Below are 20,971 nucleotides of genomic sequence, written 5' to 3' on the forward strand. Positions count from 1 at the left end.
GTATTTTGTTGTTGTACATGTATTGATAACATGGCAAACTGGGGAAAAATGACCTAATAGTTGTACTGCAATCTTCATGACTTGCCAGCATTTTTTCATATGCAAGATTTTCTGTGAAAATGAGACGTAAGAATGTATGAAGTAAAAAGTTGGGGTTTTTGTTTAGGAAGAGTAAAAGACTTATTGGTCCTATTTATTGCAGTATTACCAACTGCTTGTTTTGTGCCATCAGATAACCACTATCATACATTTATATTGACACCAAAATACCTGTCTGTTATACCTCCTATTACAGGAACTTGTCTAGGCCATAATAGTTAACCAATATTGACTAATGGACTATTAATTGTGTAATAATAAATTACCAATATTTGATTCAGGGAAAGGCTTTTAGACAAGTTCTTATAAGATAAACATTTACATAAGATTGAAGAAGGTGGAATTATCAAGTACCACTCTGTCCAAGAGTCTTAATTAAGAATTAGTCGCAATAAAGCAAAACACGTCAGAAAATCCTACACATACAAATTTTTTAAACAAAATTAAAAATAACTTGATTTACTAGATAAGCTTGTTCACAGGTGTTATAAATTGTGCACGATGCACAGTCTAAAGCCATAAAAAATAAAACAGATGTTAAACTCACAAAAGAATGCACTGCAAAATTAAAATATTCGATATTAAATCTCACATCTGTGGAGACAGTCCAGAAAATTTATTGTCCATAATTTCTTAAAATACAACCAACATACAATTAAAATTTTACAAAAAAAAAAGATCGGTATTTTTATAGGGTTACATTTGTATTTGGCTTTCAAAAAAACCCAAGAAAAACAATCAACCTGATCTTCTTCAAAAATGTTGACTCCTGTTATGAGTTCTTTGATTTGTTTTTTTGGTCATTTCATCAATGGTTCATTTATTGGGCTTGATACAGTTCAAAACAGACAAACAATGGTAGAAGACCTGCATTTGATTTCAAAGTAGATCTATTGGCAGCCCAATTTCATCAAACATTGGAAGCCATTAAAATAAGTTTTAAGCAATAGAATGGAAATGGCACTAATATTTAATAATTTAACGGAAATGTATGATCAAAATCTGTTTAAATCAGGAATGAGATATTTTTTACCTGTTTAGAAGTTTATGACAATATTTCAAAACTCTCATTTACACTAATAAATCAGATATAAATAGTTTTCTGTTTTGCTTTTTCCAATCATATTGTGTTGTAAAATGATGCCTTTTATGAGGTCTTGATTAGATTAATAAAATTCTTATCTAATAAAACCGTACATGAATCAATTAAACAGTTGATACTTTTGATTTCAGAGGAAAGAAATTGTATTCCATTTAAGTTGTCAAAAATTATTTTTGCTTGAATTATTCCTTTAAGTTTTTACGCTTGGATTTCCGGGTTATAGATTAATTAGCTGTGGTTAACTTGTGGTCACATTGTCGCCATCAAGTTGTCCAAAAGTGGAAAGTTTGATCATGTTTGTGGGAGTATAACTTGGAGATGGGGTAAAGATTAGGTGGATATTGGATCAGAGAGTGATGTAAATGTTTCTTTTTGATGTTATGTTTGATTTCATATTTTTACCTATCAAAGGGATATTTTCCATCTCCTGGTGACTACAATATTTTAATACTAAACTGCATTACATGACATTGCAAAAAGTAAAATGAGAAAGTGACATTTTATACACTTTTTTTTTTAAACATATAGACACATTAATGAAATGTACAAAAGTGTTCTTTTTCTTTCAGAAAACATCGTCTTCAGTAATTTTAGATATATTGGAAGAAACTCAATAAGATAAATATTTATTATTGAAGTTTTTTTTATAATCATCCTATTAACTTAAATACCCTAAGATTTTCCTATCCACACTGATTCCTATCTATATACCAGCATTAACTAAAGTAGATTGTCTGTCATCCTCCCATGATTCATCAGATATCTGTATATGGGATTACTTATTGTACCATTATGGTATGGCAGCGCTATTAATAAACTCATCATAGATATCAGGCTTAATAGTTTGTAAAAGTATATACAAATGGTACATTTAATCAGTAAATGGACAGCAAAAAACACAAAAAGCAAAGAAACAGGGCTTTTACTGCTGTTCTTCATCTTAAAGTCACAGTGAGGCATTCAACAAATAAGCAAAAACTCTTTATCTCGCTTGTGGAAAATCATAATGCTTACATGTTTACCGGTAACAAATTTTGTATACACTGTAGGGTCTTAATAAACAGATTACATTCTTATACTGAACAGTGAGGAAGTGAGAGATGATTGCATTTTGTTCATGATTTTATTAAATTGTTTGTTCATGTAATTTGTTGACTGCAACAGAATATGTTGAGATGAAGTACAATTGTTAGTACCTGTTTATATAAACTACAATGTTTGTATAAGGTATAGAAATTACAATAACAGCTTAGGAAAATACTGTAATGATTTATTTATGTGATCAAATCCATATTAAAAGATTTCAAGTTGACCCAGGTACAAATTTTGTTTGAAGTTTTAAATCCTACAAATATTTAAAGTGAATAGGTGTGAAAACTTTCTTTGAGAATTATGTAACAGATTTATCTTCTCAAGGAGTAGTTTAAATTAATAAGTCTGGCAGAAAAAATAGGACATGAAGAATATTGAAGAACTTGATCATAATGAACTGTGACTAGCAAATGTTTTGTAGGGGAATTGTGCCAACAAGCACTCTGCTTTTCAAGGGATAATTCAATAGTATAAGCCCATCTAATTTTTTGGATTTTATCTTATCAATACAGTATTATAATCTTCTTGTATAGGTTTTATTTTAATGCTTAGTTAAATTCTTAAATAGTTTGATAATAAAACACACTTCCAAAATGTAAGAAAGCAATTATTTACACTGCATTTGATGCACATATTTATCAAAATGCCCCAGAGCTCAGAGTTTCATAAATTTGTTCTTAAAAATTAGTCTCTGCAAATATAGTTTTAACATATGACCTAAACTGACCAGTCATGGTCATGTTCAAAAGTCAATAATATAACTCTTTGATTTTCATGAATGAATATTGATGAGGCTTTTTGTACCAAAAAAATAATATATTTGTAGCAGTTCTTACTACTGAAGCATTACTTGGCAGCACTTATTAAATTTTCAACACTCCTGGTAAAATTTTGGCACAAGAAATTGCATAGGGAAAAACTGCACCTTAGATTTTATCATGTTGTTTGATAAACAATTTTCATGTTTATTTTAAAATTTTTATTCTGTAAGTCTATTTGAAGATCATACAAAAACAATGTCTTTTAATGTTGTGTTAAATCACATACATTTCTAGCTTTCATAGAAACTCATGGATATAAATTGTTTGTTCCATAAATGAATTTTGAAGTAAAGACAATTAAACATGTTTTCGTTTTGCATGGATGTAAGCAGTTGCCACATGTTGGCAGCATCTGTTTGGAAATTATGAGACCAAGGTTTGGGGTTAGGCTTAGTTTTTAAAAGGGGGATCTAGTGTTCAAGTATGTACAAAAGTGCTTATGAAACTGCAAAGTTATTAACCATAATCACTTTGGTGAGGTCATAGATTAAATTGATCTGAAGTCTAGGTTAAGGGTGAAGGTCACTGACAGCACAGACAGGAAATATAGTTCAAAGGGCATTTGCAGTTTTCATTGGCTATTGATTTTTAATGGAATATTGAATGGTTTTCAAATACAGTTTGCAAAGCTTTTAAAGCGAACAGGCTGTAATAAGCTCCAGATGACTTGTAGCAAATACAATGTACTAAGCTGACATGACTATGAAGTATAGAATGTTATAGTGAATAGATTATCTTTTAGAGAAACTTGACCTGACCCTGTGCCCTCATTCTTCTTGAAATAAAGACACTTGATATTGCAGGTAGACCAAAAATAGTTCTAATCAGGAAAGGGTAAATTTTTGTGGGTAGACCATCATATCATGATAGTTTAAATGACATTTAGAGAAATTAAAATTCTGTATGATCTGGAAGTTAGATATGATTTAATGTAGGTTTCCTCAATAAATTCTCAGATATTGAATAGAGTAGGTGTTTGTTGCATGATTTTTCTAGTTGAAAAGGGATATAGTGTCCAATAGAAAAGAAATTTATATCCTTCGTGCTGATTAAAAAAATTTGCCTTTGTTTAAATGTATTTTCCTGAAGGTAGATAGACGTTTCTGTTAATTGCTTTTGTTGAAATTATTTGAAGTTGGAAGTCTGGTGCATTGTATACAATTGTTCTTTAAATGTTTTATGGGAATATAATCCTTTTTGATTTTATTTAAGAATTTATGTTGAACACCATCGTTTCCTTCCCAACAAAATTTATATGCAAATCACTCACACTAGCATAGATTTACTAGAACTGTCTGTTTATTGACAAATTCAGCTGTCCATCTCCTGTTTATAAAGTATGTCCTCTAACTAATATAGTGAGAAAAGATACTATAGTTGTCTTAAATTTTTTGTGTTGCTTGATCACCGTCTCAAAAATGAATTTTCAATATCAGAGAATCTAAGATCTATATAGGGCACTAACTACAATAGCCTCTTTATTGATCACTTATTAACTTAATGTAAAAATGCAAAGGACTTTCATAGCCTTTGATGACCCTTATCGACCAAATACAGAAGGAAAGTGACCCCAAGGTAGATATGGAGTAGGTAAAATATACAATCCAGGTATTGTGTTATAAAAATTACCTGACAGAAATGCCATGTTGATGACTGGGGCAAATATTTAAGTGAATTTGAGGATTTAGTATTTAAAAGTAATTTTCTTGTCTAAAACACTATAAATTGTGAAAACACCTGATGAAATTAAGTATGGATGGTCATGCAACTTTTCAGGGCTGAAAACTAGAAAGGATATCAAAGAATATATATGTCTCATGATAAAGGTACGCAAATTAAGTATTTGATTCTTTGTTCTTTAAAAAGTAATGTCTCCACTTGAATTTTATTTAAAGCAAATTGGTGTATGATTTTTAAAGTCTGTCACAAATACAACATTTTTGACTTGGCAAATATAAAAAAGAAGATGTGGTATGATTGCCAATGAGACAACTATCCACAAAAGACCAAATTGACACAGACATTAACAACTATAGGTCACTGACGGCCTTCAATAATAAGCAGTCTTTCCAAAAGAATGTCAAATTTTTTTATTACGTAAGTAATTAAAAAAAATGTAGTTCCAAGAAAATTTCAAGGTTCACTTGATTTTAATTTGAGTGTGAAATCTTGTAAATAAGTAAAACCTCAGTCGCTGTTTGAACCAGAATCCACTGGAAAGCAACAATATAGTAATAATTCAGGACACAAAATCATTATACGCACATGACAAAATCCAAAGCAAAGGAATGGTGCTCTTAGTTTTATTGCTGGACTTGGTTAAACATGTATTATTAACTAATAAGTCTAGACATTCTTCATTGATGTGGGCTGTATTAGTGACCACTTGTATTAGTGACCACTATATGTCTATTTTAGTTAACTTAAATTGCTTTGTTACTGTCAAATTGATGCTTACTACCATCAGAAAGGGTAATACCTTGTAATTATTGTTAATTTTTTCTTTAACACAAAGTTCATGCTAACACTGTCTTTTTGAACAGCTGAGTACAATTGAAAGTAAAGCTTTTGATTGTGCTTATTTGACTTGAGCGTTGGGTAAAACCAGTCTTATGGTCTTGCTAGAAACTTTATAATAATCTTTCAGAGCTTATGTTTAATGTACAAATGAAGAATTATAACCAGCTGGGAAATTGAAGTTTGCAGGGCAAATAAGTTTAATATTTTGAAAACTTCTTAGTAAATTAACTGTCCTACTTCATAGTAAATTATGTGTTGTATTTTCAAATTGTTAACAATCTAAAATTGATTTATTGTAAAGTCTCCCAAAGTTTTGTTAAGATGGCAGGACACTGTTAAAGCTTTTGTCGGGAGTATTTAATTAATACGGAAATTAATAACATACAATGAGGGAAAATCTAACAAATATTGATGTTTCGGACTTACAATAATCAATAATAGAGAGGATGACCGTGCCTCTATGCTCGTCCGTCAATGGAAATTGAATACTTTTGATATATCGTCAATACTAGTGGTATGGGTATATATCCCTGATCATATCCCCGATCGACACTGTAGCAGAGGATTTAGTCAAAAGATAATGACATTGTGTGATTATAGCCAATAATGGGAGTGAATCGCTGTTTATCATGTAAAACAGGATTTTTAAGCTAGTTAAAGTCAGTTTGTAGCAGGTGGTCGAACAGACAGTTTTCTATTTTCTTCATTTAAAGGAAGTGCATTAAGAAACTTTTCTTTATGATTTGGTGGAATTAATTGGGTATAAAAGTATTAAAGGATGGATTTAAGAGGTACAGTGATATATTTCTTACGTTCATATATAAATACAAATAAAAATAATTTTCATTTTGATATTTTTTTAATTTCAAATGTTTGATAGACCGAGTTTCTTAAAATATTCAAGGTTAATTACCTTTTCTATTGATACTGTATGTATGTCAGCTATTAAAAAGTTATTAAGTCAGAATTGTTAATATAAAAGTAGAAAATTTTATTCTGCAATAATGGAAACAAAATTGAATTTGTAATATGCAATTAACTGCATACATAATCTGTTTTATATAAGTATGAGGTAAATTATGTTATAAATTCAAAAAGGTCAATAAAATTGAAATGAACGGAAGCGTAGAAAATAAAAGCATAAGACTTACAATACGACTGCTTACATTCACTGTATATATACAGCAGTTTAAAGGAATCAAATGTCAACTTCAATAAGTGCCTCGAAGAAAAAGTATTATATCAGGTTTAAATAACCATATTTCCAAACAGCGGTAGTAGGTAAAAGTTGTTAGTGGCTAAAATTTGTCTTCGGCAGACAAGATTTCTTCTAGTTATCAGAAAAAAATTATACTTTGTAATAATAATAAATGGAAAATATCACATTTTTTTGTGTTCTACTGAGTCATGCAAGTTGTAGTAGTAATTTTTTTTGCTTAAATGTCATATCATTTAGACTTCTTATTTTTAGTACCATTACTTATATGTAATATGTTAAAGGGAGAAACAAATGTCTCTGAGAGATTATAACACAAAAGTACATTGGTTCTTATCTATTTTGATCTTTCTAAAAACAGATTTCCTATGGTAAAAAGTACAAAATTATTTTCTTATCCATTTCTTATAAGTCGACTCCTACCTAGAATTTAACATCAATGGAGATATTGGAAAATTGATCAGGATTGACCTCCCAGTTCCACAAGGAAAGAAACTTATAAGGAGTGAAATGTAACGTCTGTAATCAACATCACGTTATTACCTAGCACATTTAGCTTTATGATCCAGAAAGCATCCATGGGATTATTAAGGTGTCATTAGATCCTAGCTCCTTGTAGAAAATGGTACCATAAACTGTCACAGATTCTAATGGAAGATCATGGAATGTAGGGATGAACGACTACACTGAATCTAAGAAGACAATTATGAAGTGATGCTAAGAAGATGATAACATTACGAGGGTTAAAAGAATCAATAACGCCTTATATTTGATTGTTACAGCTACCACAAAAAGCCGAGATTCTTGTTGAATACTGAAGCATGTGATCATTATGTTTTGGTTTTAATAGTTGATGATTACATAGGGGAAAATTGTCGTCTTTGACAGTTTGACGTAAGGATTCCAAATGATTCAATGTTCTTAAGTGGCGGGTGAATAAGAAAGTAAATGATTCATTTGGCTAGTTGTATAGATTTGGAATTACATGACAAAACTGAAATATGAAAAATAAAAGATAATTCCAGTAATATTGCAACATGTGGCACTCACAGGTCTAATAAAGTAAAGGTACCATAAAGCTTTTTGATTCATATCTTTATTTGTAATATCTTTCTATCCCAAACCAAATATATCTGATTTTCAAATCTGTCATATTCAGGCTGGTTAGGTTATTGGCATGATTCTGTAATTTATGATTTTTGGCTTTTATTCTCTTATAAATATAGGAGGAAGTGTTATATTATCAATTCTTTTGGCGGTAGCTCCATCTGTCGATAATAACAAAAGACAATTCCGGAACCAGGACATCATATTGTAAGATGATGCAGACACGCATTTTAAATCTTAAATCAGCTAAGCTTCTTCTTTGAGTCGACCATTTGATAAAAATTAGTTTTATTTTGGCATTTCCTGTTTATTGAATAATTTGTGTAATGTATGCATTGAATTAAAAATGTCTTAAAGATTTTGCCTTATACCACCTGGTTACTATAGGAACCAGAATCTCTGTGATCACAACCTTGCTGATTGTTTATACAGATATGTAAATATTATACAATTTAATGGCCTGCTTCATGCAGGAATTGAAAAGAACTATAAATTCCTGCTGTGAGAAGGAGCATCTTCAAAAAGATGTACTGCTCAAAGTATTATAATCTGATCTATTTCAAATTCCTCCATCACAAAGGATAAAACTTGACTGTCTGCAGCGAAAAAATTGGATTAATGTGCTGAGATTTGGTTGGTAATTTTATCCTTCTAATAGTGCTTATTGCAGAGTTGTTCTTTATTTTGCTTTTATTTAATCCTGTTTTTTGACTGATATTTATAAATATCAATGATACAAGGAATCATGCTTCTTCAGAATATTAGATTTAATGAAAAAGTATTGAAAATGTACAGAATCATGTTATTAAAGCTACTAAATTGGCACCTATTGTAATAGTGATATAGGAAGGTTTTTGTTTGCTTTAAGTATACTGCTTTATTCCTTTTTTTTGTGACTGTCTCAATTTTTGGAATACAGTGTTGAAGCAAGACACAATTTAATCACATGTATTGTTGACTCAGACATCAAATTGTAGCTCCGTTTCTATTCAATATTATGATCTTTACAAAAAGCCCTATAGGCGAGATGATAAGATTTAAGACAAATTTGACATTTCTTTTTTTGTTTTGTTTTTTGGTTATGTCAGTCCTGACATGGATATACAGTACTTCTTTGCTTTCCAAACTGTTTGGTCACAGTCTTACTGTCGCACAGAGCTTTTGTATGGAGGTAAACACAACACTGTCATAGAAAATTCTGTTCATTTTACATAGTAATTTTTTGCTAGAATACTAAATTATTCATATCTGACTTTCTGATTTTGCTCTTAACTTTTCTCACTTGCTTTTGTACAATAGCTAAGTATACTGGAGTCATAAAATTTTTACAAGCAGTTATTTCCTATGGGATGATGCTGGGCTTTCTTCTGCAATATTAATTAAAAGTTCAATTAATATGAAAGTATTACTACCATACTATATGAATAATCTCTTTGGAATCATGATAATTCATTTTCTTTTGATTTTGTCAGTGTGTAAAATTCAAAAGAAAAATGAAATCGATACAAATTTAATGGGAACAAATCTGCAGGAGATCGAAGAATTTTAATCTGTTTTATAGGACCAGTCATTCATATAGATTGATATTTTGAGGACTTGTCCAAGTGCTGGTAGCACCTGCCTACAGCTCCATAATAGAGCACTACACTGTACTATATGAGTTCCTTTGATGTTTTGATTATGGTTTATTTTTGCATTATAGTTATGTAATAAAATAAAAGCACAGGATAATGAGATATAAACAAGAAAATTAATCATCATTTTCATATTTAATATTAATGTGAAATGTATTAAATGCAAAATTGAAATAGGACAGAGGCAAAAAATCCTATATTGTCCTTACATCTGAATAAAAGATGTTTACATGTTATGGATCAGTGTAAACATATAAAGACTAAAGTCAACATGCAGAATACAAGCCATGAGGACAATAAAAAACATGTCATTTTTTATAAACAGATGTCTCCTTATCATAGTACATCATCATAGATGTGTAGCATATGTCCACTTAACAGAGAATAGTCTCTTGTGAATGTGTTGTCATAGATAATTTGTTCAGCACAGTTTATGGAACCAGATGCTTGGTAGAGAATAAGATAAAATAGGGGGAAATCAATAAAAAATTGGAGTATTTTACTGATGAACAGGTTTCTTACTAGAAAATGATGGACAATATTGAGTATTGATAATTTATAAAATCTGACAAGACTTGCACACTTATTTAAAGCATGAGTCTCAATGATGCGGTCAAATGTGAATGTTGAAGTAAATCAGTCATATTAAGCATAAGTGTTAAAGCAAGGATTTGTATAGTAACTATACAAATCCTTGGTTAAAGCAAGATAAGTTTCTCAAGGCTTGTAATATCATATATTTTTTCTTATACATGGTATGCCATTTTACATGAACTGTATACTCTTCCCCACAGTTATTTAATAGTTAGATAATAACAGGCAAGTTGCAGTTATTTAAATTATCAAATTTTATTCTTTTTATTTTTGGTTTAATAATGGTAAATGTACATCTTTAATAAATAATTAGAGAAGATATCTCAAGAAAAGGGAAATAAATCTTGAATGTAGAAAATATAATCTTGATAAGGTATTCTGTATCACCTGCCAACAGTTTCTGTATTCTATTTTTTATGCAGAAAATAGACTGTTATGTCATTCATAGACATTATCAAGACAGTAGAACATCAGATTGACATGTATAAAACTAGTTGCTTGTTTGTTTAACTTTTCTTATAAGAAAAATAATATAAAAAAATCACTTTAAGTTGCATTAATCAAATCGTGTATAGAGAGATGCAGTGAACTGTGATTGTGAAATATGGTTATATAAGCACCCTGCTAACAGAGGTCATTGATTTTTTGTTGAATGTCACAGAAATTTGCATAATTTTACATCAAGCTTTGTCAGTATGTTTAAAAAAGCTGGCAGGTAATGGTGGCTGGTGTTGCATTGTAATATTGGTATGTTATGCGAATAAAAATCTTGAGGAAGAAAAAGTTTAGGTATAAATGAGATTTAGACTTAACTCAAGATTTTCTATAGCTTCAAAAAAAGACTTAAAAGGCAGTTGTCATTGTTTTTTGTTCATTTACCTATTTGACACTTAATAAAGGAGTATTTTGTTTCAAAAATATATATCTATTGTTTTATTGTTTTTTTTAGGTCAATGGCCAAGATCTATCACAGTCAAGTCACGACGAAGCAGTCGAAGCATTCAGAACAGCCAAAGAACCTATAGTTGTGGAGGTTTTACGAAGGGAAAATAAAAATAAAATGAAATCACGAACTCCTACTATGGTATCCATAGGAACACAAACAGAAGAAGAAATATATGGATTTATTCGACCTCCAACTCCTCCCATGTATGGAATTAATTCAAATTTGTAAGTTCATTTACATTAACATTATTTAAGACTAAAGCACAAGTTTTCTCATTGGGATTAGTTGGGTTGTGAGTCTGATTTAAGAAAAGCTTAACTTTGTTTGACTAAAAGACTAGGAACATATATTTATTCATGAGGTGTCAATTTTCATGGATTTTGTTGTTTGTTTAGACCACAGAATTAGCACAAAATTAGCTAGTAGTCTGCCCATTGATGTTAACTATGCAAATAAAAGCTTCAAATTTAGACTTACTTAAGAAATCAGATATTTGTAATCTAGGAAAATTAGCATCCAATGAGAAGAAATACTTCATCAGTAGTTTCACTTGTAAAAGATTATTGGACATACTTAAAGTAGAATTTTTTTTTAACGCTTTGAATTTTTTTTTTACCAACAACAAGATTTGCCATGTTCTGAAAATGTAGGATATAAAGATAAAGATTATTGCTTGGATTTTTTTTTGGTCATTATTAGATGAAATGATCAGCAATTTGACTATTTTGGTGAGTAATTGAATATTAATTGTTTATATAATCATTTTTGGACAGAAAATTATAAAAATTCAAATATCTGTCATTCAAATTACTTTAAATTTATTTGGCTGACAGCTTAAACTATGTTACATTTGATTTTACATATAAAAAGAACTGGAAAATTGATGTAAATTATTTACAAAACAAGTTTGACATTTTGAAGTGCATGTCATGTGGAGTCAAAGTGGTTAATTGGTAAGTGGCCAGTAAGTGAAGTACATTAGTCAGTGCCAGTCACTTAACATTCAAGACCATTGTTACTTCGATCTTTGACTGTCTCCTTCATTTAAGTTGTTCAATAGACATACCTTTTCTCCTTTTTTTTACAGCTATAAGACATTGTTATGAATTTTAGTGATCCCATGAGGTGAAATGATTCAGGTTCCAGTCTAGTTCAAATCCTTATTGTCAGTTTCCTTGAGTCAATAACTTCTTTTTATTATCAACCTCTTAGTTGTGGTTTTGTGTGATCAGTCATGCCTTGCTGTAGACTTATGATATACTAAAATGTACCTGAAAGGCAGCTGTTGGGTTTCAAAATAATATATATTAATAAATATATATCACATTAGATAATTCATATATCAAAAAACTGTTGACACATATATTTTTCATTTACTTTATTAATGTTGTGATATTTTATATAACATCTGCACATTTATTTTCGTGAGACTGTAGGCAGACATTTTTGTCAGTTGTCTTCTGCTTCAAGTTTTTGTCATTTTTCACTGATCTAGAACAAATATTTTCCACATGATGAATTGATGGTATATAATATAAATAATACTACAATTAAAATATACAAATAATACTACAATTAATTATCAAATAAATAATAGATATAGAGGAAACACATAGTGCATCTGGTTCCAGAGCTTCAATTATAACATTTTAGATAGAGAAAGGTTTGTTAGGTTGGCTTGCATTATTGAACAATGTTTGTTTAGCACTGGGAAGATTTTCTTTAATTTGTATTACTTGGTATAGATAGACGAAGGGAGAGGTTTGTGTGCACACCAAAAAGTTTAACTGCACAACATTTTTGCACAAGTACTATCTGGATCATTTGTTATTCATTGTTTGTCTGGCATTGGAGGTTGGGTGTAGTCTGTTGTACTGTCCTATATTGTTGGTAATCCCTGTTATCTCTTATATGTATTGTGATGTTCATTTACGATGTCTAAGATATATGTTTGCCAGTTGTGTACCAGTATGGGCATTTGTCCCTTTGTCTGTCATATAGTTTCTGTTTAAGGTAATTTTTGATTACATCAATGTGAAACCAGAGGTGCAATCATCTATTTATGGTAATTTTTGGTTACATCAATGTGAAACCAGAGGTGCAATCATCTTTTTAAGTCAATTTTTGGTTACATCAATGTGAAACCAGAGGTGCAATCATCTGTTTAATAAGGTAATTTTTGGTTACATCAATGTGAAACCAAAGGTGCAATTATCTGTTTATGGTAATTTTTGGTTACATCAATGTGAAACCAGAGGTGCAATCATCTTTTTGAGTCAATTTTTGGTTACATCAATGTGAAACCATGCAGAGGAGGATTCATCTGTTTAAGGTAAATTTTCGTTACATCATGTGAAACCAGAGATGCAATCATCTATTTATGGTAATTTTTGATTACATCAATGTGAAACTAGAGGTGCAATCATCTATTTATGGTAATTTTTGATTACATCAATGTGAAACTAGAGGTGCAATCATCTATTTATGGTAATTTTTGATTACATCAATGTGAAACTAGAGGTGCAATCATAATGTTTCTATCTCTGGTTGTATCTTATGTATCTAGATAACTCCTCTTGTAGCTGTTGCATATTTCTTTGTTTAATTGTAATGGTTTCGGAGAGTTTAAATTGATGCATTATGTTCAAAGTCATAGATGATTAAGGAAAGAAGAGTGCACAAGGTTTACCAAAGACCTAAAAATAAATGGTGAAGTGAATGACATAATCTTAGTATGAGTGCAGCTAGGTTACCAATGTTTCTGGCTGATGTCTTAGAATTTATATTTTTAATTAGAACTCTGGACCTGACAGTTTCTTTCAAATGGTTTTCATTGTTCACTTCCTCATACCAGCAGGTTCAACCTTTTGCACCAAACAGATTGCTGTAGGTTTTTCCTACATGTCATTTATTATTTTAACTTTCAAAACTTTGGCCTTATATTAATATGCCCAAACAAGTGTTGACCTTTGTGACATATGGTTTGTGTCCATTATTTTTACAGCAAAGCATTATGCTACAATAAAAAAACTCTTATAAAAAGTGTAGCAGGGCATTTGCCTCAAGTTAGCTGACTTTGCACTTTCACACATTGTTTATAATTAGTTCTAGCATATACACAGACAGATTTAACCTAGCAAGGAAGTTATCCATCTTCTGCAAATGATACATATCAAAAGTTTAATGTATAATCAAGTTTGTGAACTATTAATATAGTTTGCTACCTTCCATTACATTTCTTATTTATCAGACAGCTGTAACATTTCTGTCAGACTTATTTCTGATCCATAAAGTCTAAAAATACCCATTGTTGAAGATGAAGGTCATGTTCTTCTAACTTTTTGACTGGAGTTTCTGTGTATATACCCACAACATAGGCAACAGATATAATATCTATATTTTTGAGATTTTTTTTATGGTTAAACCATGATTTTCAATATGTTTAAATTTTATTACGAATATTTCTGATAAAGTTTTACTAAATGTCTGTCTATTTGTGGTTCCATCTGCAGCTCTCTTGTAGGTCACATGACCTCTTAGTTATGCATGTTATCTTTTCTGCAAACTTTTTTCTTGTCTTAGCCGTTGGAAGTGCTTGAATCATATTTAATTACATTGTTAATGGTCAAGATGTTTAATTCTAAACATGGAGTGTGTTTGAAACTTTTAGGTGTCACAATATGACTCATAAGATTAAAGCATGTTAGTATTCAATATGTAAGTCTCATTTCATCAAACATGCCCAATGCTTGACAAAAACCTTTGTCCAATGTAAATTCATGATCACAAATGAAAGGTCAAGGTTACAAAATGACTTAGGAGTCAACTTTTATTCGAATTATTTTTTACAAAGAAAGGAATCATCTGCTTTGTGATGCTGTTCTTCTGACAGTTAAACTTTGTGTAAAATATGTACCAATTTCCATATGCATGACACAATTGCATCTGGAATTATTGTCATCCAGTTATATGCTCTGGAACAATATAAAAAAATATGGAAACGTAAACAGATCATAAAAAAATAGTTTTTTGTAGCATTGCATAACATTTTTATCAACCACAGAATGTTGGTACAACATTGATAGTGGCATTGTTTAACTTTTTATAAGAAATTTCTGACAGCAGGTTTATATGATAAGTATCAAACTTCATGTGGGGTTTAAACCACAAGGGGTATAAAGCACACCATACAAGGTTACTCAAATTATTTATCGTTAATTGATCTCTCGGATACAGATAATGACATTTAAAAATGGAACTTTGTCCACAGAAGAAAAATTCCCTTTCAAAGCTTCTCTATAGCTTTTATGAAGGAAATGTTAATTGAACCAAAGGGCTCATTAATTAATTATGACAAGTCTCACAGAAAGAAGACAGTTCTATTATTTTAGGAGAGAAGTCAATAGTATTAAAACGCTATGTGACAGTCTTAGAATTATGACTAAGACTGTGGTGTCAGTTTCACAGGGATTATATTTGGTGTATCAACTTTCATTGAAGGCGCTAGAATGTGACATAGGCCTAATGTGAGAAGACGTATATCTTAACTTGTCAACCTTTCAATGTCCTTTGACAGTCTTCACTGAGTCAGTAGTAGTTTAAAGTTATTCGCTTCTGTTCATTTCTTTTCTATGGAATTGATTAGATACATAACCACATTCTCTTCTTTGAACAGCAATATCACATCTCTCAGTGAAGCAGTTACTTCCTCATGTAAAGATTTTTGTATTAAAACTAATTACTAATGATTAATTGGGGTATTACTGCCGACAATTATTAATTTCCCCTTTATACCATCTAACACCCAAATCTGTCAAAATTCATTTGGAATGTATTAGAGAGGTATTAACTCCCCATAGAAATAAATTTCTACTATATTGTACATGTGAAGTTTGGAATTACTAGATAATTATTAACCCATCCCTCACAGTTTGAAGTTTGGCATCAAAAGATGTTGTAACTTATTGGTAAGTATCGTAACGTTGCCATAGTTACATGAATTGTGAAAACATATGCTGCTACAATCACTGTTTTTCTTTCAAAAAGGTAAAAACTTGATGGTTCCAAAAGAGGATTAATGTTTAAGTTAACATTATTAGGTACCATAAATCACCCCCTGACCTGCACTTGTGGTCAGGCCATGCTGCAAACAGACTACTGAGGAGATAGAAACACACAGACAAACAGAAAAGAACAACATATGTACAAGATAGACAGATTTTGTTCAAGCACTCAAATTATGTGGTGCAGATAAACTAGTATACCTTATTTTGTTCAAGCACTCAAATTATGTGGTGCATATAAACTAGTATACCTTACAATGTTAAAAAAGAGCTAAAGATACCAAAGGGAGTCCTTCAAATGTATAAGTTAAATGTCATGGCTAAAAAAAGACAAAGACAAACAACAGTACACAAAACACAGCATTAAAAACTAAAGACTGTAAAACCCAAACCCAAACGAATACTGGGGGTGATCTCAGATGCTCAGAGAGGTTGAATATAATAATAATTTTAAAAAAAAAATCTTTACTTTCCATAGGCAGATCCAGGGGGGGCCTGGTGGGAAAAATTTGGTTGATTGTATAGGGAATCACTGATGCGTAACTGGAGCGGGGCCCCCTTACAAAAAGTTCTGGATCCACCACTTGTTTCATATAACAGTGTCAGGCTCATGATTTGAGAAACAGGGTCAGCATCATGTTTGCTTTTACCTAATGAAAACACCATCACATCGCTAAATATTTTCTCATTTCATCATATACATTTATAACACCTATTCATAGTTCTACTCAGAATTGATGGAATCACTGATGTGAACAAACACAGTATTATTTTAAGATACTGTTTACTTTGTTTAACAAATAAACATCTCCACATTGACCATGGGGTCATTCCTCCAAACTTCATTCACATAATGGTTAGTTTTATAAGTGAACATTAGTTATTCATTTGGACTCTTAAGTTGAATCACTTTTATTATTTGTTATTTGGCACATATATTGCACAATAAATCAAATTAAAACATATTGATTTAATGCATTAAATTTTGATTTCGGAGTTTATTGGTAAACAAAACTAACCCTTAGGTTCCTGGTTAGATTCCTGGTCTGGGATGAAAATTTCAGGGACTAAATTTTTAGTCTCCTTGACACCATTTGCGAGTATGGTCTTGAGGAACCAATGATAGTCCGTCGGAAGGGGACGATAAATGGCTGACCGGTGTTCAGAGAGAGCCATATCTCTTGCACGTAAAAGACACCCTTGTAAATTTCAAATAAAGAGTAGGCTGATGCGGCTACAAGGCAGCACTCTCACCTGCAAAGTGGAAAGGAATTAATATAAGTTGCAAAACTTGTTTCCCAATCCACTATAAATAAATATGTTTAAACTAAACTAACAAAATTGTTGAATTCCAAAGATTTGGAAGCTTCATCAACTTTAAAACCTTTTGGAATACATCTCTGAAATTTAGCAGTGTTGACACTTGAAGGTCTGTTTTTCATGCTAGATATAAAACACATACATTGATTTTCATGGTCAAAAAGTTTGTTGAACATCATTCAGTTTTGTTTGGAAAAAATCACATAAGCTCTATGAAGGATAGAAGGAAACCTTAATAAAAACTTGCGTTTATTAAATAGATAGCCATTGTTTGAATATAGATCAGGTAGAGTAGACAACAAAGGGAAAATGAAGACTTTTCGCAGACAGACTTCTGTATAGAAGTTTGCATAATTTTCTCAATTGTTTTAATCATTGATTGCTGTGCCATTTTTTTTTATATGTAAATATTTACCTACTTAACATATACATACAATTTCATCCAATTATAAAAAAAAGTTGATGCAAGTAACAGCTATTAGAAAATGCAGAGGTAAACCTACTAGAATATTGATGTGCGATGTAGAAAACATAAATGGGAGGAAAAAGTTTGATTTGAAAAAAAAGATATGTTTAGACATAATATGTATAGTTTTGCATAGCAGTTTTATTAAAAAGATTGTTACAAAAGGTCAATTCCATATTCACATATAAGGTGTGCACAGAAGTGTTTTCCATCAGTTTTATAAATGTATAACAATTGTTTGCCGGATAACAAAAATTGTTTTTCTCATGATCTTTTTGTGTTTACTGTAATGACTTTACACTTAACTGTCTGCTGGTGTACTATGGGGAACCCCTTTCAGCACTGTTTGGACCTGAGAGTCCTGTCAGTGACAAGTTAAGTTTTGAATTTCTCAGAAACCTGTGAATATACTAATAACATATCACAGTTGACATTCCATCTGTATGAGTATCTTCTCAGGTCTGCAAGCTTTAGGACAATGTATACATTTTATCTTACTTTTTATACGACCGCAAAAATTTTAATTTTTCGTCGTATATTGCTATCATGTCGTCGTCGTCATCGTCTTGCGTCGTCGTTGTCCGAATACTTTTAGTTTTCGCACTCTTACTTTAGTAAAAGTGAATAGAAATCGATGAAATTTTGACACAAGGTTTATGACCACAAAAGGAAGGTTGGGATTGATTTTGGGAGTTTTGGTCCCAACATTTTAGGAATTAGGGGCCAAAAAGGGCCCAAATAAGCATTTTCTTGGTTTTCGCACTATAACTTTAGTTTAAGTGAATAGAAATATATGAAATTTTGACACAAGGTTTATGACCACAAAAGGAAGGTTGGGATTGATTTTAGAAGTTTTGGTTCCAACAGTTTAGGAATTAGGGGCCAAAAAAGGGCCCAAATAAGCATTATTCTTGGTTTTCGCACAATAACTTTAGTATAAGTAAGTAGAAATCAGTGAAATTTAAACACAAGGTTTATGACCACAAAAGGAAGGGTTGGATTGATTTTGGGAGTTTTGGTCGCAACAGTTTAGGAATAAGGGGCCAAAAAGGGGCCCAAATAAGCATTATTCTTGGTTTTCGCACCATAACTTAAGTATAAGTAAATAGAAATCTATGAAATTTAAACACAAGGTTTATGACCATAAAAGGAAGGTTGGGTTTGATTTTGGGAGTTTTGGTCCCAACAGTTTAGGAATTAGGGGCCCAAAGGGTCCAAAATTGAACTTTGTTTGATTTCATCAAAAATTGAATAATTGGGATTCTTTGATATGCTAAATCTATATATAACTGTGTATGTAGATTCTTAATTTTTGGTCCCGTTTTCAAATTGGTCTACATTAAGGTCCAAAGGGTCCAAAATTAAACTTAGTTTGATTTTAACAAAAATTGAATACTTGGGGTTCTTTAATATGTTGAATCTAAAAATGTACTTAAATTTTTGATTATTGGCCCAGTTTTCAAGTTGGTCCAAATCGGGGTCCAAAATTAAACTTTGTTTGATTTCATCAAAAATTGAATAATTGGGGTTCTTTGGTATGCCAAATCTAACTGTGTATGTAGATTCTTAATTTTTGGTCCCGTTTTCAAATTGGTCTACATTAAAGTCCAAAGGGTCCAAAATTAAACTAAATTTGATTTTAACAAAAATTGAATTCTTGGGCTTTTTTGATATGCTGAATCTAAACATGTACTTAGATTTTTGTTTATGGGCCCAGTTTTCAAGTTGGTTCAAATCAGGATCCAAAATTATTATATTAAGTATTGTGCAATAGCAAGAAATTTTCAATTGCACAGTATTCAGCAATAGCAAGAAATCTTCAAGTGCACAGTATTGTGCAATAGCAAGAAATTTTCAATTGCTCAGTATTGCGCAATAGCAAGAAATCTTCAATTGCACAGTATTGTGCAATAGCAAATATTTTCAATTGCACCGTATTGTGCAATAGCCAGAAATATCTAATTGCACAATATTGTGCAATAGCAAGAAATTTTCAATTGATTGGAGTTATCTTTGTCCAGAATAGTAGTTGAGTCAACTTAAATCATTGTTTTATACAATATACAATGTATATTCACTTTTACTACCAACTGATAAATTAAAACAATCTTTACCATTCAGTGATAACAAGCACCTTTTGTTACATTTTAACATTTTATGATGTATTTAAATGAGTAGTTATTGTTGCAAACTCCATTAGAAATTTGAATTGAGATCAGTTTTGGAAAAAGGGAAAGGGGGATGTGAAAAAAAATGGGGGGGGGGGTTAATTTTTTCTCATTTCAGATTTCATAAATAAAAAGAAAATTTCTTCAAACATTTTTTTGAGAGGATTAATATTTAACAGCATAGTGAATTGCTCAAAGGCAAGTTCATTAGACCACATTCATTCTGTGTCAGAAACCTATGCTGTGTCAACTATTTAATCACAATCCAAATTTAGAGCTGTATCCAGCTTGAATGTTGTGTCCATACTTGCCCCAACCGTTCAGGGTTCAACCTCTGCGGTCGTATAAAGCTGTGCCCTGCGGAGCATCTGGTTTTAATTTACAGTTATAAATATTAGTAACTTCCCCAATATAAAGAATAGAGAGAGGGATTATTAAGTATTAAGAATGACTTCAAATTATTGAATAGATAAGAAGGAAAATGACTTGCAATTATTGAATGAATAAGAAGGAAAATATAACTAGTTCATTGAGACAGGCAATTGATTTTTTTTCTCCAAGATAATTGAGTAAGTTGCACAGTTCATTAAGTTACAGGTCAAAGACTAATTGTAAGGAACCATAACTTACATTATTGATGCAATGCTAACACAAGAGTTATGGAAATACTCCCAACTTGCATCTTTATAGCTCTGAATATAAAAAAAATATATTGCACAATTTATATAATTTTTATGTAATTTTTGTGTGAGTCTGATTATCCTTGATGACTATCTCTGTGTTTATTTCCTTATAATTTAATCTTGATAACTGAGAATTCAAA

At 30.9% G+C, this 20,971-nt stretch overlaps 1 protein-coding gene across 8 annotated transcripts in view; it reads left to right on the top strand.

The window, feature by feature from the left end:
• LOC143079024 (E3 ubiquitin-protein ligase PDZRN3-like) overlaps positions 1-20,971 on the top strand; it is a 135,231-nt gene that overhangs the window by 79,118 nt on the left and 35,142 nt on the right. For 7 of the 8 annotated variants that reach the window (XM_076254140.1, XM_076254131.1, XM_076254158.1 and 4 more), the window contains one exon: positions 11,135-11,355. In XM_076254140.1, the coding sequence (XP_076110255.1) occupies positions 11,135-11,355 (221 nt within the window). Of the gene's footprint in view, positions 1-4,916; positions 4,941-11,134; positions 11,356-20,971 lie in introns of those variants that run through there. The other variant, XM_076254195.1, reaches the window with a different exon arrangement.

This window comes from Mytilus galloprovincialis, chromosome 1, assembly GCF_965363235.1.
Source record: "Mytilus galloprovincialis chromosome 1, xbMytGall1.hap1.1, whole genome shotgun sequence".
In the NCBI taxonomy this organism is placed as follows: Eukaryota; Metazoa; Mollusca; class Bivalvia; order Mytilida; family Mytilidae; genus Mytilus; species Mytilus galloprovincialis.